The following is a 27,151-nucleotide window of genomic DNA, read 5'->3' as shown; positions in this document are numbered from 1 at the left end:
CTGATCTCAAAGTCAAGCATTAAATAATGGATATGATATTAAAAATACAATATACTTTTTGTAATCCTTTTCAAAATTATGAAATCACATTACCTGATTAGACTGTGATAATCTTAGGATGGTAGGGAATTCATCTTTAAACTCATCTATAAGGTCCATGATGACTTTCTGGATCCCCTCGACTAAGACAAAAAGAAGTTAGGAAGAAAAAAAGCTTAAGGAAAATTATCACCTAACCATAATTCAAAAGAACATGGGACACTGGGTCCACTTTGTAAGTGCCTGGGAAAATAAGTAAACCCTAGGGGATTTTATTCCCCGTTGTTTCCCACACCCATATCCCCTTTACAACAAGATTGCATATACTTCTTCCAGAAAAGTTCTTCAACACCTGCCCACATATCCACCCAACAGGTTTGATTGGCATGACAAATTCTTGCTTGGGTTCCTAGTACTTGGCAGGTTTGCAGGCCAGGGCAACGCTTGTCCTACTCTGCCATTAGTGAGGGATGAGGGCACCCTTCCACTCAGGAAAGCAGGCAAGGACAGAACCTTCAGCTCATTGCCAGAATTCTTTGTTACTGCACAATGGGCCTCTGAGAGCTTGTTACAGAATCTTCTGAAATCACTCTGGTAGTGAGAAGAGGAAGAATGTGTTTGAAGGCATAAAGGGAGGAGAAAGGAGAATGAAAAATAAACCATACTAAGAAGTTCTGCATTATGTGGAATTTTGACCCAACTTCTACAGTGATACCTCAATTAATGGATCATCTGAGAACAAAGCTCCCTTTGAAAAAAGTTGGCACATGCTTTAAAAGAAATGCTTCGCATATGATGCCAAGAAGAATAGAAACACCAGCAGTTAGTTCAGAAAGACTTTTGAACAGATAGTTTGTCCTTCACTCAAATAAAGATCACTAGGTCAAACACAGGCAAAATTATAAAATCTATGGTTTCTCTTCTTTAAAATTCCTCCTCCTCCTTCTCCTCCTTCTTCCTCTTCTACTTCTTCCTCATCTTTTTCCCTTCTAGTACTACCCCACTTCATTATTTTCCATTTATCAAATCTAGGAAGAACTTCATATCATGTGGATTTGATTGATTACCTAGTTAATATTTTAGTGTGGATGAATTCAGAGTTGATTAACACAAATCCCATTTTAATTTGAAGCCTTTACATTTAATTGTAGCTAGACCATTGTCTTTAGCAAGCCTAAGCTGTGGGTGTTAGAGGTTTGTTCATTGGAGTTGTCTAGGAAAGAGAAAAATGTTCATCATAGAATTCCTCTATCATGTGAAGCTTGCCAGATCCCCACCTTCAATTTGTCTTTAGTCTTGATCTGTCTGAGAACACTCTTCACCACACCACAAACACTTCTCTTAACCTTAGAAGAACATGTTTCCCTCCATCATGGCCCTAGTACTTAAGATAATTACGCCCTTAATATGTGGAAACTGCAATCCATTGCCAGAAAGAAAATCTTATTAGACAATGATGAACACATAAACTGAAAGTCTGTTAGAAATGTAACCCTTTATTTGTCCTATTATGATATGTGCCTATCAGTATTTACCCCAAAGGAACAGTTGGCTGTCCCTTTTGTCTCTGATCTTCTTCCCTGTTCACTCTCATTGACCCCCTAAGTTCTTTTTATCCATCTGCCAACTCCTGATGTCTGTCCTAGCTCCCAACTGATTTCATCCAGTTTTTTTTCTTTTTATTAGTTCTCACCCTCCTAAGCATCTTACGAAATTAACAAATCTACAAGAAAAAACAAGTTCTCATGCTAATATTGCCCACACTTAGAGCATAACCAGACTCTGTGTCATTCTAACAAAGTTCTTTTTGTCTTTGCTTTCTTAATGACTCTCCTTGGGAGAGGACTGATGAAAAAAAGACAGGGGGTGATGAGATTTTTAAAAATCCCACCCTGCCACACTTACTTTATATTTGTGACCATATCCGATCATATTATGGGTTTTACTTAATTTTAATTATACCTATATCCTTATGTATCTTATGTTATTTCAGGTAATAAAGTTAGACAAAATAAATAATGTTAATGGTTATCTTCTTTAGCTATAATGTTATTCTTTATAGCTCATAATACTGTGCTCCATACTTAAAAAAAATTAATTAGGCAACAGTTACAAATACCTCCAAATTTTATAACAACCCTGAAAATTTATTTGTATTTAAAAGGCTTTAATATGGAAAAAAGATAATCACTCTCAGAGGTAAGAATGTTTTGAAAGCAATCTGAAAATATCAAACAATACCAATACATTAATATTACTAAAACCAACCATCATTCTGGGAATATATCCCAATTTTAAAAATCCTCAATAATACTTTGTATAAAGACAGTTAATGCAAGGCTATTCAGGATGGCATAAATTAGAAATAATTCAAATACAGGTTTCACTTGCTATCAGAAAGAGCTTTTCTATTCCTAGGAAACGTTTTGTAAGCCAAAACGGAGTAAAGCGAAGAAGCAATGATCATTATTAATTTATACATTATTAATTTATTTTGACTGTTTCCAGACCAAAAAGTAACCTCTCTTAGGCTTTTCTGATACCCTAGGACACAAAAGGGTATCAAAAATAAATTGCAAAGGGATATACAAAATAAATTGAGGTAAAGCACAGATGCTTACAGACACGGTTCAAAGCTATCACAGCTTGATACTGAGTGTAGTTCCGAGGAAGGAGCTTGGCAGGGCCACTCTTGCTGCTCGGGTGCCCACACCCTCTATCATAGCTTGCTGCAACACACACACACACACACACACACACACACACACACACACACACACACTTCCAATACTATTTTCATTTTTCTTTCTTTTTTTTTTCATAAAAGTGAAAATTTCTTTGGATTTCTTTTGGATAGTGAAATCAGGTACCACCACTAGGTCTTTCACAAAAGCACAGTGGTAGAACGCAAACTTTTGAAAAGTAGGGGATACCTGTACATAACATTCATCAAATGATTGTTACCCCAAGACTATGGAAAAGCTTCTGCTCATTATATCTGTAAAATGTGGACTCTTTAAAAATCTATGCACATAAACTAAACAAAATGTGTGGAAAACAATATAGTTCATAACAACCCAAAGTTTCCATGTACACAAAGCTTAGAAAGGAAAATACTAATAAAAATCAATGTTAATTGGGTTCTTTACTCCTAAAAAGTTGCGTGTCATGGCAAACAAGGCACACAAATTTTTAAAAATACTATAGAAAAACTGCTTCCATATAACTATTCACTTATGTCTAATTGATTAAATGCCAAGTTTATGTCTTGAAGTGTGATTGAAAATACAATAGTATATCACTTTGCTCAGAGACTAGTGAAAAGTTTTATATAAATCAGCTTAGTGTGTAGGAGAGGTCTCCGCATCTACTGTTATAGGCTCAGACAGGTCCTGATGTTGGACAACAGATGCGGCAGACTGATCAAAGCCTATATACATACACGAGACTGCAGGATCCTTCTGGGAGAGAACCCAGATTTAATTACATTAGCGAGCTCTGACAAAGCCAATCAAGTAACGATGCCTTAATTTTCTTGAGAGAGGAGTGATTCTGAGCATAGGCTGCTGTATATCCCTCAGATCTATCCTTGATCTCACATCCAATAGGGATTCAGATAGAATGAAAAGAGAGACCTTAAACAGTCTTACTCAGCTTTCTTAAGGCAGTGCGCACAAATTAGCTATACAGTTAGGGTGCCCCTCCCCCCCCACAGAAAGAAAAAAGGGAAAGGAGGCGTTTTCAGGACTTTGCCAAAGATCTTTGGCTCTTTGTAAGTATCAATGCATTAGCAGTGGTACTCATTGTGAGGATGCAGTGTCCAGAACAGAGCCAACTGAAGCAGTGCCCGAGGGAGACATAATGATATCCATAGAAGTACTCACAAGTGCCAAGCAGATGCTACCTGCAAGGCAGCTGACCAGATTTGTTCTTAATAATTAGACGCTCTGTGGGAATTCCCAAAAATACTTGGAGGGAAGGGAGCAGATTCAGATGTGAAGTTCTGCAGGTGGGGCAAAACCCGTGAAGTATAGGTTACTATTATTCTTGTGATCCCAACTTGTAATCATAAGTTGATCAAACTTGGGAAATCCTGGGTCACAAGAGAAAATGTATAGACCTTCTCATTGTAATAAAAATTTGAGGCAGCTTGCGTGCAAACAGGATGTTTGTAACTTCAATCATTTGAAATGCACTAGGGGAACTTACTCTTTAAAAGTAACCCTAGATAAAATTCTTCTGTAGGGTAAATTATCATCTTTTTAATACCAAAAATAAATACCTGCTATATATCTTGCTTATACAGATTTTTCAAAAATGTTTCAAAACAGGTATTTTTCAAATAGGTAGATTTTTCAAACAGGTAGATTTTTCAAAAATGTTTCAAAACAGAAGCACTTTGTTTCTTAAAAATTCTTTAATAATTATATTCTAAAATTCCAGTTGTGTACCATTAATACTGAGTAGCCTTGGAAAGCCCAATGGAAGTCTTCAAATAGTTATAATAAAGTGGCAGGCCATATAGGAGACAAAATTTGCAACGTAAGCATTGCTACACAATTGTGGGAATTGCTGAGGTTGGTTAGACGGCAGGAAGCTGAGAAGGTCAGACTTATTTGTTGTCTGTTTCCCTCATCACAATATAAGCTCCATGAGTTCAGGGTCTTTAGTTAGCTCAAGGCTATATTCCCAAAACCAGGATGGTGCTTTTATGTACTTTTATAATTTTACAATATTACAATGAATATTTCCTGAATGAATATAATCAAACCTAATATTCATGTCTCAGGTAGGATGAAAAATTTTATCATTAACAAATTTATCATGGAGTCAACCAACTGAGCTGTAAATATAGTACACATAAGACACATCACACATACATACACACACACACACACACAAACACACACACAGAATGTTTATCACACATTATGGGAAGAACACTCTTTCCCACATACAACTACATTTTTATTTATTTTACCCATCATAGTGAATATTAGGTCATGTGACATATCCTAATTAACTGAAATAATTAATTCAATATAAGCTCAATCATTAAGAACTAGAAAACAGACATGATGAGAACATTTGTCTTTGATTTCCCTTTCTGCTTTTTTTTGGGTAAATAATGCTGGGTATATTAACTGCAGACTGTCTATTATACTGTATATCTGAGAATAGAAAATAAAAGTGTAGCACATTAATAGGTATAGTACTGATAAATATGTGAGTAAAGTAAATGAAAATATCTAATGCAGTAGAGATCAAAAGAATATACATGTAAAAACTTTCAAAATTTTTATTTTTAAAAACTAATCCCTAAAACTGGACAAAATTAAAAAAATAGTTGTGTATCAAATTTTTGTATAACACATAGAGACGATTTCTTTCCAGGAACTTTAGAATACAGTTCAGAACACTGCAAGGACAAAAAGAACTAAAAAGACATTTTAAATTTCATTCAGTCATTTTCTTGGTAGTATTATTACTGGTTTTGTTATTTGAAATTACTTTGCTTATAGTACAGGATAAACACAGTTTTGAGTTAATAACATTAAGAATCAAGAATTTCAGTATAAGAGAAAAAGAAAAAGGCCTAATCAGAAAACCAAAGAACAAAGTAAAACACTGTAATAGTAAACAGAATCAAAAATGATTTTTAAAAATGCATTTTTTTCTAGGAGTACAGACTGGAATGGCTAGAAACATTGCCAGCCCAGTAGAAAAGAACACTCCTAGTACCTAGAATCTGGGCTTTAATATCATTCCTCACTACAATGAACTAGGACTCCTTGAAGAAACAGCTGATATCAGGTCTGGGACAGGAGAAGTACAAGGTAAACCAGGGAGATCTCAATCCAGAAAGGAAGGAAGTTTTTGAAGATTAATAGGATCCTATTAAGAGAACCCAGAAGTCAGCTTAAGGGGACTCCTATTGGTCTCATGGGATGATCAGCCATTATCATACGAATCCAGTGGTCAATACAGCATTATTATTTATGGCATGAACAGATATTATGTGTCTCTTAAAATCATGAAAATTTAAGTATATATCATCTATGACATACTGTAGCCAAAAATGTTCCAACTTAATCTAACTTTAAATCTATCTTCTAGTTTCTCAAAAATATAGGCAACCCACAACCTACATCAGTGCTTCTTGAACTGCAGTGAAAATCCAATACCTTCATAAATTAAAAGTAAATTATCTTAAAAAATAAAATTTATATTCAAAAAGGATTTTTTTGTTTTTAAATATTCATATAGTCAAATAAAACTATCTTTCTTTATAAAACTTATGGTTTTCCTGTTAATGAAGTTATTCCAGGCCCTAAGTTAGACATAAAGTCTCCCAAATTTTCTTCAGTTTTCTTTCTTTAAAAATTAATTAAAATTTTTTTAATCCATCTATACTTCAATTTTAATAGGTTGTCGTTTCCTTCCATCTGAATATCCAACTGTTTTAGTTCTACTGATTAAATAAACTATTGTTCTCATCAATATGAAATACTGCTACTACCACACACACATATATTGGGAACTATTTCTGGACTTTCTATTCTGATTCACTGATCTGTCTATTTCTACGTCATTATGATACTAATTTGACCACAGTGACTTTGTACTATGTTTCATTTTCTGTTAAGGAAAGTCTCTGCTACTCTTCTTTTTCCTTCTATTATTTCCAGCGGAGTTCCTCGACCCCACCCCCCAGCTTGGTTTTTCCACTAATCTCTTAGATTTTCCATGCGTTCACTGTCATCAAGGGGGAAAAAAATAATGTCATCTTTCTTTTTCCATGTCCATACAAATTATTTTATTATCTTGTTTAACTGCATTCACTAGGACTTCCAAAAATAATGTTGAATAACAACAATTATGGAAGGGACACCTATCTTGTTCCTGTTATCAATTAAAATATCTTCAATATTTTACTGCTCACCAAAAGACCAACAGCAAGTGTTATTCTAAGCAATCTTTTTCGTATTTCTATGCCCATTCTGGTTTTGTTCTTTTTTTTTTAAAAAAGATTTTATTTATTTATTCGACAGAGATAGAGACAGCCAGCGAGAGAGGGAACACAAGCAGGGGGAGTGGGAGACGAAGAAGCAGGCTCATAGCGGAAGAGCCTGACGTGGGGCTTGATCCCAGAACGCTGGGATCACGCCCTGAGCCGAAGGCAGATGCTTAACCGCTGTGCCACCCAGGCACCCCTGGTTTTGTTCTTTCTTATTGGGAATGGTTATTGAATTTTATCAACTTCCATTTCATAATCTATAGATATGATCACTTTTTTTCCTCCCTTAGTGTGTTGATATAAGAAATTCTGTATTAGCTTTCCTGTTATTGGAATCATCTTTGTATTCCTGGCATAGAATGTGTACTCGTTCATAGCATATTATTTCTCTGATATCTTGCTAGAGTCATTTGCTAATATTTCATTTACGATTTTTGCAACTATATTCCTAAGTGAGATTTGTCCATGGCTTTCTTTTGTGTACTTAACAGGTTAGTACCAAAATCTGTGACTATGGAATATATGAAATATAAAATTATGTGACTATGAATTGAGAAGGCTTGCATCTTTCAGAGGTATCTGGAACAATAACATTGACAGTATTTGGTATTCTTCTTTCTTTCTTTTTCCTTTTTTAAAACAGAGGTATAATTTACATACAGTAAAATTCCACCACCCCCTTTTTTTTAAATGCTAGCTAGAACTCAGTTGTGAAACTATTTGGTCTTGATTGTTTTTTAAAAATTTGGTTTACCAACTGTTAAATTTCATATACGTTCATTTGTATATTAAACTTGTCTTTTTCTTGGGAAGTTTAAATAATTTGTTTCATTAAGAAATCCTATTATACAAGATTTTCAAGTATGTTGTCACAGAGCTGTGTGTAATTACTTTAATCTTCTGTATCTGTAGTATTTCTAATCTCACATATTTTTCTTTCTCTTTTTTCTTTGATTCACACACTGAAAGAATTTAAGATAAGTACAAAATTTCTGTATTTTTAGTCTTTCTTCTTCAATAATGAAAGTACTCTGAATAGATCTTTTACTTTAACCCATACATTTTTGAAAGAAGAGATTTCAACGCTTCCTTTGATTTCCTCCTTGCTCCAAGAACAATGTTAATTATGTTTTATAATTTCCAAGTAATTAAGTTTTTTTTTTTTCTTTTTTAAGTAGGCTCCATGCCGAGCGTGGAGCCCAAAGCAGAGCTTGAACTCATGACCCTGAGATCAAGGTCCAAGCTGAGATCAAGAATCGGACGCTTAACCAACTGAACCACTCAGGCACCCCCCAGTAATTAAGATTTGATATTCTATTATTATTTGATTCTACCCGATTGGCTTTTAGATCAAAGAATATGGTCTATAAAATCTCTACTTTCCTGATTTTAAGGTTTCTTTTGGGACGAACTACATGAACAATTTTTTATAAATGTCCTAAATCATACAAAGGAAACATATATTCTTTAATCAAAAAATGTAAAAATACATTTACATTACAAAAAACTGAGTTTACTGATTATATTATTCAGTTCTTATACAGCCTATTAATTTTTGCCTGTTAGCTGTGTTACTAAAAAACAAATGTTAAAATCTTCCATAAATTGTATTCTTGTCAAGTTTTCCTTGCATTTCTTATTTCTTTCTTATTTTATCAAGTGCTGGCAAGGATGTGGAGCTCAGAAATTCTCATATAGTGGTAACAAGAACGTGAATTGGCATGCCTACTTTGAAAAACAGTATTATTAAGTACAACTGAAGACCTGCACAGCTGCATAGCTGTGACCACCGCTTCCAATTCTGGCAATATCCCCACTAGCACTAGGAAACAGGCACTAGAATGTTCACTACACTAATTGTAGAACGAAGAAAATGGACACAACTCCAGCATCTATTAACTACGGAATTAATAAATAAATTATATAATTTAGTAGTTACTGTACAGTAGTAGAAATGAATAAATTATAGCTACATGCAACATCATGAATAAATCTTAGGAATGTAATAATTTTGAATGAGGAAAAGATACAGGAAAAAACACAGCAAGATTTCATTTACATAAAGTTCAAAAATAGTCAAAACTCAGCAATATATTAGGAGTACACATATGTGTGGTAAAACTACAAAGAAAAAGAAAGGGAACAGCATAAAATTCAGAGTAGGGTGGGACGAAGACAGGATTGGACCAAGAACACATGGCCATTTCAAGGGTAACGGTAACGTACTTTTTCTAAAACTTAATGATGTGTACAAATATCAATGTACTATAATTATTTATATCTCACAATTTATAAATATATGTGATTCTTCAATATTTCATAAACACAATACAATGAAATAACCTGAAGAGCAAATTGCTGTAAGAACTTTTGTGAAAAATTATCATCAATAGCTATTCCAGTAATAACAGTAAGCATAGTTTTTTCACTCATTCACTATTTACTGAGCATATACTACGTGCTACCACTGTTCACCATTGCATGAACAAAACAGACAAAAAGCCTGACTCTGTTGGAGCTTGCATACAGTGGTACAGAATCAAACTACTTATTGCTGTTCTCTATGAACTAAGAAAAGCCATCTCTTTCACTAGTAATTTGCTCAGATTTAAGATGAATGTTTCACAACTACATTCTCTATAACAATTGAAAGAATTATATATAACATATTCCCCTGATTGAAAAGTAGATCTTATTTTAGCCTTTGGAAATTTTGTTATAAATCTATGTTTTAAACTTAAATCATTCTTTTCTTACATATCACTCATCAAATTGGTAGTCATCACTGTCCAGTAAGGGCTTCTGAGCAGCTGCATATCTTCTGATAGATCCTTCCACCTTGGAAACAGGCAATCTTGATTGAAGCATGTCAAGAAAAGAAACACATATTAAATACATTTAAGTATTCACAATCCCTACTTTTAACAGCCTTTGGTTAGAAGTCTTAGATTTATCTACTTCTGCAGTAACCTTTGCAGGAACCAATATAGATTGTGTATTTTGGTCGCTTCACTTAGAGTCATAGTGTACAGATACTTATGTAAGATCTCTCTGGTCAAATCAATAATGTTCAAGCATAATGAAAAAGATAATTAGTTATTCCATGGAATTTTACATAATTATAAAAAATAATATTCATTCAACAGTGCCAAAAATGAATATAGTAAATGATGCAACCCACTCTTTATTTTGACCCAACACTTTAACAGCAAGTTGATGACACCTCTTTGAAGTGGAGCCCAGACAAGACTTAATTCACTAAGTGTGAATTTATCTAAACTTGCCATGAGACTACATTTATTTTCAGCCAGTACCAACCAATCCTCTTAGGTATTCCTAAGCTATCTTATACACAAATAATTCTTACATGTTAAAAGACTAATTAATTGCCTACAGTCCTAAATTATAAAGATGATATATAACATTTATATAAATAATAACACCCTTTATTTAAAATAAAGTCTTTATGACCAAGGATTGAAATCGTACCTGCCTAATTTGTGGTTTTTACTCATTTTTTACATGAATAATTTTCAATAAAACTCAAAACTAAATATGTCTAATATGTGTTATGTAGGCAAAGGATGGAAAAGTGGAGAACTCTTCATTTTTTTCTCTTAAGGAGCTGTATTAAAGTCAGATTTTTTAAATTCTATACAAAGAAACAGAATGGTTATATAGACCATATATAAATATTACTATCTCTATCTACAAATGATAAGCCAGGCTCTGAAAAATTTAGAAAGTATCTCCAAACCAGCAAATGGCAGAACAAGCACTCTTATCTAGATTCTTTTCCAAAATTTGAATTCTTTTCACCACATCTATTACCTTTTTTAGTTAGAGTGAGTGGCTTTCAATATCAGGGCAAAAATACCATCAAGAGGAGAAATATTCTAAGATAGCCTAAGAAGTTTAGAAAAGATACAGATTATCAGAAATTCTATTATGGATAGCTTTCACCCTTTCAATCAAAATCTGAGTGCCCATTGCATGCCAGGCACATAGGATACAAAAACGAATAATAAAAGTCCTTGTTCTAAATAAAGGAGCACACAGTACAACACAGACATATTCAGGGACAATTACAATAAAATATAAATGCAATAAAACGGATATACATAGGATGTTGTTCCTTGCAAGCAAGAGGCAGGGCACCAACTCTGGGTGGCCAAAGAGTCATAAAAGATTTCCTCTAATTAACAAACATCAGGCACTGTGTTAAAAGCTGGAGATGATAAATAAAACAGACCAGATCACAGTTCTCCCTGACCTTGCATTAAGAAGATACTATAACTAACCAAGCAAATAAATGAGGTCATCCCATGTACTAATAAGTGCTATACTGGAAATGAAATATATCAATATACAGAGAAAACTGGGTTACTATAAATGTCAAGGAAGAACTCCCATGAGAAAATGAGAAGGACCTGAGACATCAGGGGTGTATAACACTTCGAATAGCTATTGCTTAGTGTTTGGGGGCAAAATCAGTATGTTTTTAAAAACTCAGTACCTTTATATTCTACATAAAGCTTACTTTCAAGGAAATAGTGTAATTCCGCCAAAACTCAAAATCTCTTGATTCAAGTTTCATCCTTACCCAGTTTAAAAAATAAAGATGAAAGATCCCTTTTCCTTTCAATAAACAGAGATGCTCTCAGCAGAGGCTAGCCTGGGGCAGCGGCCACAAGAGGCTGATGGACCTGAGGGCTGTCCTCACCTCCACCGGCTCTCATGGAAGCGTCCTGTCTGGAGGAGGCTGCCGTGCATTTCATGCAGGTGCAGGTGCAGATGCCAGGTGCAGGCTGCCTCCTTGCCCTCCGCACTGGGCCACTACCAGTGCAGCTCCCCGAAGGCCCTTCCGGCATTCCGGGCTGCAGCCTTCGCCTCCACCAGCCGCCTCCCACACGGAAATAAAACACCCAGGAGCCCAAGGTCCAACGACTCCCACTTCCAAATACATGTAACCATGAGCCTCTGCGCTAGTCCTGGCGGACCCGGCCGCACGTGCCATAATGTGTGACGTCAACACGTCATGCGTGAGGCTGAGCGTCGCCAGATGGAGCCTGGGACAGACGCAGGGCTCCAGGCACAGGGAGGCGCCTGAATTGCGTGGGTGGTATTGTGGGACTCAGAACCTCTCGGAGCTCCCGGATGCGGCGCAGGCTCAGTGGGGGAGTCTTGGCGTCTCCTCCAACCCACTCCCCAACTTTGGACATGCTTAGGGCCCTGGTACGTGAGACCCAAATGCCGCTCCAGAGAACTGCACTCCAGCCTCAAACTGGAGATCCTCTTGTCCTCGCGGTTTGGAGTTTTGGCTGTGGAGAAGAGCAAATGGTGCAAAGTGTGGTTGATTTGTGATGAAAACGAAGGCCCAAGAGAGAAGGTACTGCCATACATCATTTTGAAGAAAGGGGATGATGGCTTTAGGAAGCCCAAGAATACTACCAGGGAGCAGAAAAATTTAATCCTAAACGGTAACACCTTTTAATTTAATCCTAAACGGTAACACCTTTTAATTTTTGTCAGATCACTATGCCTTGTTGTTGTTCAGAGGTTTCTTCACCCTGAAACCCTCTCTTCCAAAATACGAAGTTTCTGTTAAAATCACACCAGTAGGTAGGGGCGCCTGGGTGGCTCAGTTGGTGAAGCCTCTGCCTCCTGCTCAGGTCATGATCTCGGGGTCCTGGGATCGAGCCTCGCGTGGGTCTCCCTGCTCAGCGGGGAGTCAGCTTCTCCCTCTCCCTCTACCCTCCAGCCCCACTCATGAGCATGCATTCTCTCTCTTTCAAATAAATAAATAAAGTACTTTTTTAAAAAGCCCACCAGTAATAATTTTGGAAAAAATCATCAAAAGTAATGTAGCATAATATGATGTCAAAAGGTACCCCAGGGTTACAAGTCTAGAGATCCTGGGATATTAGTGCCAGGCTTGATCTGGCTGCCTGTAGGAACTACAATCCCTTCGCTCAAATTTATTAATCAGTACAGTAAAGAAGTTGAAACAGAGATCTCCAAAATTTTGTTTGACCTTAGCAGCTGTACGACATTATCACAGATAGTCATTGTATATTTTTGTAACTGTAATTTCTCCAGGATCAAACCAGATATTAGGGGCACTTAGTACAGGGTGAAAAAATCAAGGATGTACCTATAACTTATTGGCAAGAAAAAAAAAAAAAAGAAAAATTCCTAGTCAAAGCAAAATCTCTAAAATTTAGTTTATTAAGCTCTTCAGTTTTAAAAATATAACAAATATAATTCAAAATTGGCCCTTCTTGGTTTGCATAAATACAGACTGTCCCATAAAATTCTTCAATGCTGAAAGTAGTAAGCAGTAGGGAGACACATATTTAGATCTCCTGTTCCTTAGATCTTGCAACCTTCTTTTGTTTCCAACCAAAGTTTTCTTTTCCCTTTATTGTCTCAGCTTTCTTATTTCCTACTTAGATTTGCATTCTGGCCGTCTGGGGGATTTCCTTTAAAGTCTCCTCACCAAATCTAAGCCTTTTTCAGTCTTCATTCTTTTTGAGCCTTGTAGTATCTGATGCTATTAATAGCCCATATTTCTTAATGTAGCCATCTTTTTCTTTCATAAGATAATTTTTTATTTTATTTCTGGCTATTCTCCATGTCTTGTCTTCCTTCTTTCTGTCTTTTCTCCACACCCCAAAGTCTTGTACTTTATTTGTTCTATCATTAAATTCTGTGTCATGGCAATCATATCTGAATATTGGCTTAAATTATTAATTCTTGCTAGAAACTTTATATATCTCCAACTCTAACACTATTTTGTCCAGAGTTTCCCAAATACTTGCTGAACAAAATAATAATAAAATAAAGTCACCAATTATTGAGTGCTTACAGTCTAAGCACTTAATATAGTGAATAAGTATTATTAAAAATTTTTAATGAAGTATTCTCGGATACATGATAAATATACAGTACGTATAGTACTCATAAGTCTTGATACTACACCTACTGTCTATGTACTTGTGGCAGAGGCTACCATATTTCATTATGCATTTGTGCATCTTATAATGCTATTATAAATACTATCATTTTGGGGAAAAAAGTTTATAGTTATGAATGATAATAAAAATGAGACATGAATTATCAACTCTTGAATAATGCTCTGCATCTCTACCATGTGGAAAGCCAGTATTTGTCTTACTAGAAGAGCAGTTCTTTAAGTTTTTGGTCTCAAAATCTGTTTGCACTCTTACAAATTACTGAGGACCCCGAATAGCTTTTGTTTATGTCATTTGTATCTATTGATAATAACTTATTAGAAATTAATACTGAGAAATGTATAAAATATTTATTAATTCATATGGTAGGCTTCAGGATGCCCCCCAATGATTCCTACCTTGTGGTATTCATGCCCTTGTATAATTCCCTCCCCTTGAGTGTGGGCTGGATTTATTGACTTTAAAAAAAAAAAAGAACACAGCCAAAATGATGGGTTGCCACTTTCAAGATTAGGTTACAGAAAGACTGTGTCTTCTGTCTTTATTGCCCTCTCTCTCTCTCAGTCTCTCTGAGGAAAGCCAGCTGCCATGTTGTAACTTTCCTGTGGAGATACCCATATGGCAAGGAACTGATGTCTCTGGCCAACAGCAGTGTGGAACTGGGTCCTGTTGATAACCATGTAAGTGAACTGAGAAGCTGATCTTACTCCAGGCAAACCTTAAGATACCTGCAGTGCAGCTCTACTCATACCTTGAGTACAGCTTTGTGAGACACCCTGAGCCAGAGGAACCCAAAGAAGCTACATGGGGATTCCTGACCCACAGACATGGTGAGATAATAAAGAAATACTCTTAAGCTGCTAAATTTTGGCATAAATGGTGACACAATATATAACTAATAGAAGTCATTTTAAAAATGACAATAATATTTCCTATGAAAAATAACTATTTTTCAAAATAAAACATGTAGTGAGATGAGTGATGTTGTTTTCATTTTTGCAAATCTCTCTAATGTTTAGTTTCATTGAAAACATCTGGTTTCTCATATCTGCCTCTGAATTTAATCTGTTGCAGTACATTGTTTTAGTTGAAATATGTGAAGAAAATCCAGCCTCAGACAGATAATATAGTTGTGAAAGTAAGGAATATTTTAGTACTTTTTCCTAGTGTGCTCGCTTTTGCAGCACATATACTATATAATCCTCTTTCCTGGTAAGTGTGCATAGTCTTCTTTGATCCTATACCAGCTTTCAATAAGTGGTAGTTTCCCAAAGGTTAGTTGCAACATAGATATCATATACTCTGTTATGTTAAAATTTATTGGTCTGTCTTGTACTTTGACTGGATCTTCTAATGCATAATTTTGTTACATCGTGCATTGATCATTTGGATAATATTGGTCCTCTGATTTATGCAGATCTGCCATTGACATGTTTTATCACACAACAGCCTCCCTGTCCTCCCCCACTCCTCCACCCCCCAAAAACCCTTTGTTAATATTACTACTGCTCTTATCAGAAAAGTCTTTAAGTTTGGGGAAGGTATAGTATTACCTATTATTGCATAGAAATTACCCAAACTTAGCAACTTAGAACAACAAGTTTTTACTCTCTCACAGTTTCTGTGGGTCAGGAATCCAGAGTGGCTTAGCTGGGTGGCTCAGGGTCAGGGTTTTTCAAAAGGTTGTAGTCAAGCTGTTGGCTGGGCTGCAGTCATTTTAAGGCGCAATTGAGAGACAGTCTACTTCCAAATTCACTCATGTACCATTTGGCAGGCTTCAGAAGATCCACTTCCAAGTTTACTCATATGGTTGCTTGCAAGCCTCAGTTCCTTGCCAAGTGGACCTTTCCATAGGCTGCTTGAGTGTTCTCAAGCTGTAGCAGTTGGCTTTCCTCTACCAGGGCTACCTCACATCCTAGCAGCTTGTCCCAGATGAGTGATGAGAGAGAAAGTGGGGAGGGAGAGGGAGTATGAATATAAAAATACTAACCTAAGACAGAAGCGTAGTCATTTTATAATCTCAATATAATAACTCATCACTTCAGCCATATTCTGTTCAGTAGAAATGATCCAGCTCACAATCAAGGGGTGGGAAACTAAGCCCCACCTCTTGAGAAGAACTCGATCAAAGAATGTGGGGCATGTCTACCCAACCACCACAAGTTGTCAAATTCATGGTGCCAGATTCAGGTTTTCCCAAATTTTAGTTTTTGTTTTAAATTTATCATTGGCAATAAACACTGTCACTTGTTTTCCTGAAATGACAGCCTAACTTCTTTTATTTTTGAGAAAATATCTTGCCTAACACTCAACTCTGTATAACCATTGTTTCTTTGTCAGTTGTTCTTTCAAGTGAAAATGATATTCAATGAAAAAAGCCACTAATTCAGGTCACAGGTCAGGACAAGTATACTACTGCTTTTTCCTTGAGGCATTCATGTATTTCAGTATGCAGCAGAAGGGCTTTATGCATACTTCCTATTAACTCACACACAGCATTAAAATGATACACACCTAAGAGTCAGTATTTAATAAGTTCAATCATTTTCATTGCTTCATCCAGGATATTCTTAGGTAAAACTGACTTGGGGGGAGCGAAACAGTCTGTAGTGCTCAGAACTTTAGACTGGGAAAATCATTGTAAGAAGAGGTAAATCAGGAAAAGCTTCATAGGTGGGGCACCTGGGTGGCACAGCGGTTAAGCGTCTGCCTTCAGCTCAGGGCGTGATCCCAGCGTTCCGGCGATCGAGTCCCACATCAGGCTCCTCCGTTATGAGCCTGCTTCTTCCTCTCCCACTCCCCCTGCTTGTGTTCCCTCTCTCACTGGCTGTCTCTATCTCTGTCAAATAAATAAATAAAATATTTAAAAAAAAAAAAAAGGAAAAGCTTCATAGGGAAAGGTGTGTGTTGAGATTAGCTGGGAATTACCTTTCAGCTGGCAGAGAACAGGAAAGGTGGGAGAGGCAAATAAGCAGATCCAGTGGGGCTGGAATGAAATGAGCATATGACATTCAAGAGGAGAGAGAGGGAATGTTATTTGGGAGCAAACTGTGGACTAGATCTGGGCACCTGTGGAGGGACCTAGATGGACATCTTCACAAGATAGACCCCACCTGAAGGGGCAGGGTGAGGGGGGAAGGCTGCTAGACTGCCCAGGGGTTTCTCAGGACTGTAATCTAGCTAGAAATGCAGTAGGAAGTTCCCAGTAGGGTTCTGTATGATACAGTCACCTTTGTTTGTTGCTCCTGAGGGCACCAATGCTAGTCACAACCACGTAGTTAAGTAAGAGCTCTCCCCAGCTGCCCCCCCCACCCCTGCAGCAAAACTCAATCAGGAAAGGAAAGTTTTAAATGGAATGAGATTAGAGTTTGGATTATGACACTGGACTGGACTTTAAGTACTAAAACTTCATTTACTACATGAGAGCAAGCACAAAACTACAAAATCGACCTGAGATTTCAAGGTAGTGAAGGTGGAGCACTGAGAGTTGGAGCAGAGTGATAGTGCACGTTTGGAGGACAGTGGGACAAAAAGAGATCCTTCCTTTCAGCTTACACCCTACAGAGTTCTAGGCCTTTAATAAAGTGGTTGCAGTAGCTATTCACTGAGCATTTATTTTTGCCAGGCCAAGGTTCGGCTGGGCGTGTTTCGATGAATGGGCAAGATGTATACATATTTAGGAGAATGGTGTTTTCAGAGTGATTGGAGCCAGGCTAACCTGTTCATGTCCCAGTTCTGCTGCTTAAAAAATGTGACAGACTCATTGTTGATCTCCTGGACTCTCAGTTTCCTCATCTATAAAATGGGGATACATAATGCCTACTTCACAGCATTGTTGTAAAGAGTTAACAGTGAGCATTCAATAAACAGTAGCAATGATTAGGATTACTATGATCTTAGTTGGTATAATGACCTGACAAAAATAGTAGTTTAGAAAAATTTACCAGCCATTAGCATGGAAGATAGACTGAAGGTAAATCAAGACTAGGAGGAGGCAGAAAACTTAGAATCGTTGAGTAATAAAATGAGGCTAAATGGTAGCTATAGAGATGAAATAGAGGTCAAGGGACAAATGTAAGGAATATTTGAGGAGCAAATGAACAGAAGAGGTAACTGCTTAGATATAATAAGGTAAATAAGGGAAAAGGAAGAGTCAACACCAATTTAAATTGTTAAATCTTGGTTGGATGGGAGAATAGTAGAAAAGGGAGAGATATAGACATTAGCAGAATGAGCAGGTGGCGTTGGTAAGAGTGGTGGGAAGAAAATACTAGTTTTGTTTTGCTACATGTCAAATTTAGGCGATGATGGAACTTCCAAAGGCAAACATCCTATAGATAGTTGGAAAGTTATTTATTTATTCATTCAGTGCCAAGTTGGTGTTGGACAACATCATGTAAGGCTCTTACATGAGAATAGTTTAGTAGAGTTGGAGTTTAAATGGGACATCTGGGCTGGTAGAAAGATTTGGGGGCCTCCAACATACAGCTGGTCCCAGAAATCATGAATATTAATCAGTTTTCTAATGGAGAGTATCAAGAAGACACAATTTCTAGGAATATTCCCAGTTAAGGAGACACGATATTTCCAGTTAAGAAATGGAAAAACTTGCGGCACCTGGGTGGCTCAATCAGTTAAGAAATAGACAAACAGGTGAGAACCAAACCAGGATCATAATTATTTTTATGTTAAATGCCAGTCATGTATCATTTCTAAATATTTAATTATAAAAAAGCATTTGTACAGTTGGAGTTCATATTTTTAAAACTTTTTATTTTGGAGTAATTATAGATTCACAGGAAGTTGCAAAAATAGTACAGAAGTCTCATTTACCCTTCCCCCAGGGTCCCCCAATGACTGCATTTTACATAGCTAGAGTACAACGTGAAAACAAGGAAATTGGCATTGATATAATCCACTGACTTTATTCAGATTTCTCCAGTTTTACACGCACTCATTTATGTATATATGTGTTCCCAATTTTATGCCATGTTATCACATGAATGGATTCATAGAATCTTTCATACTTAATTGTTAAATTTTTTTTCTTTTTCCTCACTCCAATTAATTATGTGATATGAAGAAACTACACCACAGGATTTTGTTAAAGTATTTTTTGTAGTTTTTTGATACTCTAATGTTCAAACAGCAAATACAACAAAAATCATATCAATTTTTAAAATATCTAATTAACAAAGTATTTATACATTTTTTATACTATTGAATATATTGAGCCAGATTCTTCTGAGAACTTTAGCCAGTCATTCACTGTTCGCTAAGTTCTTTATCAGTAAAATGTGAGTTATGATTTCTAAAACCCTGCAATTCTACAATTTTAGAATTCTAATTCCTAGGTCACTTGGTCTCTTGATCTGAAGCATAGATTTCTGCCTCAATTCTTTTTGAGTCAGGGTCAGTCTGTTATCTTACTAGGCCAGTGGCCAGTGGGGCACAATTAATAACTCTCTAATTGTAGTAAATAATACCCTGTTTCCTGGAAAGATTCTAGCATACCTTCCACAAGTGGCTGCTTCCTCAAAAGGGCTTGCATATATTAGGTAATGGGAGAATAAACTAACAATTGTTCTAACAAAAATAACTTGTATTTTGTGAGTGAAAATATTTGTTACCCATTATTTTTAATAACTAAAACATCGTGAACCATTTCTATTCTGACAACAAACAGCATATCAGCAGTGAGCTTCATTCTTAATCAAATAAAAATTTGTGATACTCTGACCTGGACTAGACAAGGAGGAAGCTTCTGCTACTTAGGAAGAAAATAGTATTAGGCCAGTTGCCAAGAAAATTAATCTTTATAAACGGAATTCACCCCCCCAAAAAAGATCTATAATTAATCTTATGGAAATAGTTAAAGCTTGTATGCTTGGGGAAAAGTGTTAGTAGAAGATCCACGTAAGTAAGATCAGTGTTAAAGTAAATATTTGCAGGCTGAGTAAATACCACCCTGTAAAAGTGGCCACGAGATGTACACTTTGTACACTAGTCATATTAGAAAGCTCGACAATTTTACATATTGACGGCAACACAGCTTTAGTAAAGTTAGATTTCTACTTCAGTAATAGTCTAGTAAAAATACCCCAGAACAGTGGACTAAAATACTTCATGATGTAACTTTTACTGAACTAGAGTTAATGGAGCACATATAAATCCTTAAAGGATTGTTCAATACCTTGTTCCATTTACAACTGTGCTAGTAGTTTCCTTTCATCATGCCAAGATTCTTCTGTCAAGGGAAAATTTAACAACACAAAGTACTTGGTTTTAGTCAACAGAGTTGTTAGAGAAAACAAAACAAAAACATAACTTCTCTGCAAGATGTATTAAATCCAGGTGTTTAAAATTAATTATGGCAAAACCAAAAATAAAACATGTAAAACGTATATATATTTTTTCGTGTTATCTTCAAACTTTTGGCAGAGAACCTGAGCCTGATTTAGGGCTCTAGATATACTTTGTTCTCATATTTAAGAATAAGTATCCATTTTGGAAGTATCTACTAAGGGATGGAATACTACATAGAGACCGTTTGCTTACAGATCCTTAGAGGCTAAGTGATTTTTTCCCTTATCGCCAGCTGCTGAGGGGCAGAAATGGGATAAGAACCAGATCTTCCTGACTCAAAAATTTGCTGCTCTTTGGCATATTCTGCACTAATATCTACAAATCATTCCTATAACTTGATTTAAATAGAGGAGAATCTCTAGTGAGGAGCAGTCAGCACTTTGCTCTGCTATATTGCATTTACTTCATTCATTTCTTTAAAGATTTCAATAAAGTACCATTCGTATTAAATCAGGTGACTTTTTTATTCCATGAAATTAAGCCATATGTTCAAATATTATTTTCTTTTTTTTTTTTTTTAAAGAATTTATTTATTTATTTGACAGAGAGAGAGACAGCCAGTGAGAGAGGGAACACAAGCAGGGGGAATGGGAGAGGAAGAAGCAGGCTCATAGCGGAGGAGCCTGATGTGGGGCTCGATCCCATAACGCCGGGATCACGCCCTGAGCCCAAGGCAGACGCTTAACCGCTGTGCCACCCAGGCGCCCCTCAAATATTATTTTCTATTCTTTTGGAAAAGGAAAATTAAGTGTAAATAGGGGAGGGTACATATTGCATTTGTAACATATATATTTGGTAATATTTTTCCCTTTGGCATGTTTATATATTTATTTATGAGTCCCATATGAAGTGAGAATTTTAGCTTTTTGTTATATATGTTACAAACACTGCTATAAACACTGGGGTGCAGGTGCCCCTTTGGATCACTACGTTTGTATCTTTGGGGTAAATACCTACTAGTGTAATTACTGGGTCATAGGGTAGCTCTATTTTCAACTTTTTGAGGAACCTCCATACTGTTTTCCAGAGTGGCTGCACTAGCTTGCATTCCCACCAGCAGCATAAAAGGGTTCCCCTTTCTCCACATCCTCGCCAACATTTGTTGTTTTCTGACTTGTAAATTTTAGCCATTCTGACTGGTGTGAGGTGATATCTCATTGTGGTTTTGATTTGTATTTTCCTGATGCTGAGTGATGTGGAGCATTTTTTCATGTGCCTCTTGGCCATTTGGATGTCTTCTTTGGAGAAATGTCTGTTCATGCCTTCTGCCCATTTCTTTTCTTTTCTTTTTTTTTTAACTTTTTCCTTTTATTTTTAATAGTAGACTTTAGTTTTTAAAGCAGCTTCAGGTTTACAGGAAAATTGAACAGAGAGTACAGTTTCCATATTACTCCCTCCCCCTTTATTATTAACATCTTGCATTGGTGCTGTACCTATGTTATAATTGAAGCAATACTGATACTTTGCTGTATTATTATTATTATTATTATTAACTAAAGGCTGTAGTTTACTTTAGGGTTTAGTCTTTGTGTAGTATAACTGTATGGGATTTGCCGAATGCAAGTGGTTGTATCTACAATTCCAGTGTCATACAGAATAGTTCCATTTTTCTAAAAAGTCAGTTTACTTTTTTCAGTTGTTACAATAAGTAGCAACATTGGGGTGTAAATGTGTGTGGGGGGGTGAAGGTGTGTTTCAGAACCCCCAAACCCCTTTCTGCCCATTTCTTGATTGGATTATTTGTTCTTTTGGGTGTTGAGTTTGAGAAGTTCTTTATAGATTTTGGATACTAGCCCTTTATCTGATATGTCATTTGCAAATATCTTCTCCCATTCTGTTGGTGTCTTTTGATTTTGTCGACTGTTTCCTTTGCTATGCAGAAGCTTTTTATCTTGATGAAGTCCCAGTAGTTCATTTTTGCCTTTGTTTCTCTTGCCTTTGGAGACGTGTCTACCAAGAAGTTGCTGTGGCCGAGGTCGAAGAGGTTGCTGCCTGTGTTCTTCTCTAGAATTTTGATGGATTCCTGTCTCATATTTAAGTCTTACATCCATTTTGAGTCTATTTTTGTGTATGGTGTAAGAAAATGGTCATTTCATTTTTCTGCATGTGACTGTCCAATTTTCCCAACACCATTTGTTGAAGAGACTTTTTTCCATTGGATGTTCTTTCCTGCTTTGTCAAAGATTAATTGATCATAGAGTTGAGGGTCCATTTCTGGGTTCTCTATTCTGTTCCTTTGACCTATGTGTCTATTTTTGTGCCAGTACCATACTGTCTTGATGATTACAGCTTTGTAATAGAGCTTAAAGTCTGAATTGTGATGCCACCAGTTCTGGTTTTCTTTTTCAACATTCCTTTGGCTATTTGGGGTCTTTTCTGGTCCATACAAATTTTAGGATTATTTGTTCCAGTTCTGTGAAAAAGTTGATGCCATTTTAATACTGAATTTGCAATGAATATGTAGACTGCTCTAGGTAGCATAGACATTGTAACAATATTTGTCCTACCAATTCATGAGCATGGAACGTTTTTCCATTTCTTTGTGTCTTCCTCAATTCCTTTCATGAGTGTTCTATGGTTTTCTGAGTACAGATCCTTTGCCTCTTCAGTCAGGTTTATTCCTAGGTATCTTATGGTTTTGGGTGCAATTGTAAATGGGATCGACTTCTTAATTTCTCTTTCTTCTGTCTCGTTGGTGTATAGAAATGCAACTGATTTCTGTGCATTGATTTTATATCCTGCTACTTTGCTGAATTCTTTTATGAGTTCTAGCAGTTTTGGGGAGGAGTCTTTTGGGTTTTCCACATAAAGTATTATATCATCTGCAAAGAGTGAGAGTTTGACTTCTTCTTTGCTGATTCAGATGCCTTTTATTTCTTTTTGTTGTCTGCTGAGGCTAGGACTTCTAGTACTATGTTGAACAGCAGTGGCGATAGTGGACATTCGGCTGCACTCCTGACCTTAGGGGAAAAGCTCCCAGTTTTTCCCCATTGAGAATGATATTTGCTCTGGACTTTTCATAGATGGCTTTTATGATATTGAGGTATGTTCCCTCTATCCCTACACTGTGAAGAGTTTTAATCGAGAAAGGATGGTGTACTTGGTCAAATGCTTTTTCAGCATCTGTTGAGAGGATCATATTGTTCTTGTCCTTTCTTTTATTTATGTAGAGTATCACATTGATTGATATGCGGATGTTGAACCAACCTTGCAGCCCAGGAATAAATCCCACCTGGTCGTGGTGAATAATCTTTCTAATATACCATTGGATCCTATTGGCTAGTATTTTGGTGAAAATTTTTGCATCATGTTCATCAGGGATATTGGTCTGTAATTCTCCTTTGTGGTGGGGTCTTTGTTTGGTTTGGGGATCAAGATAATGTTGGCCTCATAGAAAGAGTTTGGAAGTTTTCCTTCCATTTCTATTTTTTGAAACAGCTTCAGAAGAATAGGTATTATTTCTTCTTTAAATGTTTGATACAATTCCCCTGGGAAACCATCCAGTCCTTGGCTCTTGTTTGTTGGGAGATTTTTGATTACTGCTTCAATTTCCATACTGATTATGGGTTTGTTCAGGATTTCTACTTGTAAGTCTTTAGGAATGCATCCATTTCTTCCAGATTGCCTAATTTTTTGGCAAATAATTGCTCATAATATGTTCTTATAATTGTTTGTATTTCTTCGGTGTTGGTTGTGATGTCTCCTCTTTCATGATTTTATTTATTTGGTTCCTTCCTTTCTCTTTTCTTTTTGATAAGTTTGGCTAGGGTTTTTTCAATCTTGTTAATTCTTTCAGAGAAACAGCTCCTGGTTTCGTTGATCTGTTCTACTGTTCTTTTGGTTTCTATTTCATTGACTTCTGCTCTAATCTTTATTATTTCTCTTCTCCTCCTGGGTTTAGGCTTTCTTTGCTGTTCTTTCCCAGCTCCTTTAGGTGTAAGGTTATGTTGTGTATTTGAGACCCTTCTTGCTTCTTGACAAAGGCTTGTATTGCTATATACTTCCCTCTTAGGACCGCCTTTTCTGCATCCCAAAGATTTTGAATGGTTGTGTTTTCATTTTCATTTGTTTCCATGAATTTTTAAATTTTTTCTTTAATTTCTTGGTTGACCCATTCATTCTCTAGTAGGATGCTCTTTAGCCTCCATGTATTTGAGTTTTTCCCAACTTTCCTCTTGGGATTGAGTTTGAGTTTCAAAGCATTGTGGTCTGAAAATATGCAGAGAATGATCCCACTCTTTTGGTACTGGTTGAGACCTGATTTGTGACCCAGTATGTGATCTATTCTGGAGAATGTTCCAAGTGCACCAGAGAAGAATGTGTATTCTGTTCTTTAGGATGCAATATTCTAAATATATCTGTGAAGTCCATCTGGTCCAGTGTGTCATTCAAAGCCCTTATTTCCTTGTTGATCTTCTGCTGAGATGATCTGTCCATTACAGTGGGGGGGGGGTGTTAAAGTCCCCTACTATTATTACATTATTATCAATGTGTTTCTTCTATTTTTGTTATTAATTGGCTTATATGTTTGGCTGTGCCAATGTTAGGGGCATAAATATTTATGGTTGTTAGATCTTCTTGTTGGATAGACTCTTTAATTATGTTATAGTATCCTTTTTCATCTCTTATTACAGTCTTTGCTTTAAAATCAAATTTGTCTGATATAAAGGCTGCCATCCCAGCTTCCTTTTGATGTCCATTAGCATGATAAATGGTTTTCCACCCCCTCATGTTAAATTTGGAGGTGTCTTTGGGTCTAAAATGTGTCTCTTGCTGACAGCATATTGATGGGCCTTGCTTTTTTTTTTTATCCAATCTGATACCCTGTGTCTTTTGATTGGGGCATTTAGCCCAATTACATTCAGAGTGACTATTGAAAGATATGAATTTAGTTCCACTGTATTACGTGTAAAGTCACTGTTTCTGTGTATTGTCTCTGTTCCTTTCTGGTCTATGTTACTTTTTGGCTCTCTCTTTGCTTAGAGGATCCATTTTAATATTTCTTGTAGGGCTGGTTTGGTGATCACAAATTCTTTAAGTCTCTGTTTGTCCTGGAAGCTTTCTATCACTCCTGTTTTGAATGACATCCTAGCTAGATAAAGTATTCTTGGCTGCATATTTTTCTCATTTAGCACCCTGTGACAGTATGTTTCTAAAATTTACATAGGATTGTAAAGAGCCAAGGACAGGCAAGAGACACTTGAAGAAGTAGAATTGAGTAGAATTAGTTATCCTAACACCATAATTATTTTTTTTCTAACACCATAATATTTAAGACAGCATGATATTGGCAGGTCAGACAAATAAACCAATAGAAAAGCATAGACCCATGCATTTATGGACACTTACTCTATGAAATAGGTAACACCACAGAGCAGTGGGGAAAGAGCACTCATTTAAATAAATGACGTTTGAACAGTTGGATATCCATATGGAGAAAAGTAAAATTGCATCATATACAAGTCATTTCCAGATATATTAAAGACCTACATGTGACAGGCAAAATATAAAACTTACAAAAATAATATAGAAAAAAATTATGACTTCAGGTTAGAGAGGAATTTCTTAAACAAGACAGAAAAAGTTCTAACTTTAAAGGAAATTTGACATCATGAAATTGAAGGACTTCAGAAAAACAAAGGAAAAGATAAGCCACAGGATGGGCAGACATATTTGTTACAGAGATAGCCAACAAACGACTCTAATCTAGCATAAAGAAATAATTCATCAGATCAAGGGAAAAAGACTACTCAATGTAAAAATGGACAAAAAGTTTCAACAGATACTTATAAAAGAAGAAATCCAAATGGACAATAAAATCAATCTTATTATTTGTTAGAGAAATGCAAATTAAAATCACAATGACTTACTTCCTACCACAAGTCACAAAAATTCAAAGGTATGAAAATAACAAGATGGTTACTTTACTGACAATATAGAGTAACAGAATCACTCATATACTATGTGTGTATATAAATTGGGGTTACCACTTTGGGAAATGGGCATTATCTCATGAAATTAAATATGTGCCTATTTTATTATGTATACTCCCAGTCCCATGCATATACTGTAGAAAAAATTGCATACATAGGTACATGTAAGGAATATTCATAGCAGTATTATTTATGATAGCCCCAAACTGGAAACAACACATATATCGATACATCAACCCTAGAATGGATATATAAATAAGGTACTTTCATGTATTCAATTCTATACAGCACTGAAGATGAATAAACTGTTGCTACATGGGTGAAACTTCTGTAAATACCACTGAACAAAGGAAGCATGACACAATGGAACACACACACCTTGACTTTACTTACATCAAGTTCTAAAACAGGCACTCTGTTTTCTGGGATTGCACACTTGGGTAGTTGTATTGATATTCTCAAGCTAGGTAATTGAAGATTGTTTAATAAAAGGTATGGGCAAGGTTTGAGAAAAGGTATAAGGAACGGTATACAGTGTCCTAGTGCTGATAACAGCAGAAGCCATAACTAAGGTCAAAAGGGTAAGCAGAGGGAGCCCAGAGGGTGAGAGTTGCATGAGAGTTAAGTCTCCTAGAAATAGTGGCCTTTGGTTGTTGGGATGGTTATTTTTGTTTATCAACTTGACTAGGCCATGGTGCCCATGTATTTGTCAAACTTATTCTGGATTCCTGTGAAGGTATTTTCAAATACAAAATTAATATTTATTTGATTCTTTTATTTGAGCAAAATCGACACACAAGTTAGTTTCAGGTGCACAACAT

At 36.1% G+C, this 27,151-nt stretch overlaps 1 protein-coding gene across 2 annotated transcripts in view; it reads right to left on the bottom strand.

Annotated features, from left to right (window-relative positions):
- Positions 1-27,151, bottom strand: part of SPATA9 (spermatogenesis associated 9) — a 63,792-nt gene that overhangs the window by 22,264 nt on the left and 14,377 nt on the right. Inside the window, exons 2-3 of one of the 2 annotated variants that reach the window (XM_045796250.2) lie at positions 9,815-9,911; positions 94-182 (exon numbers count right to left, since the gene is read on the bottom strand). In XM_045796250.2, coding sequence (XP_045652206.1) covers positions 94-159 — 66 coding nt within the window. In that variant the 5' untranslated portion in view covers positions 160-182; positions 9,815-9,911. Of the gene's footprint in view, positions 1-93; positions 183-366; positions 4,251-9,814; positions 9,912-27,151 lie in introns of those variants that run through there. The other variant, XM_045796251.2, reaches the window with a different exon arrangement.

This window comes from Ursus americanus, chromosome 5 (genome assembly GCF_024610735.1).
Source record: "Ursus americanus isolate L20-20 chromosome 5, mUrsAme1.1.p, whole genome shotgun sequence".
In the NCBI taxonomy this organism is placed as follows: Eukaryota; Metazoa; Chordata; class Mammalia; order Carnivora; family Ursidae; genus Ursus; species Ursus americanus.
The sequence above is the reverse complement of the archived record's forward strand: the minus strand, read 5'-3'. Positions and strand labels throughout refer to the sequence as shown.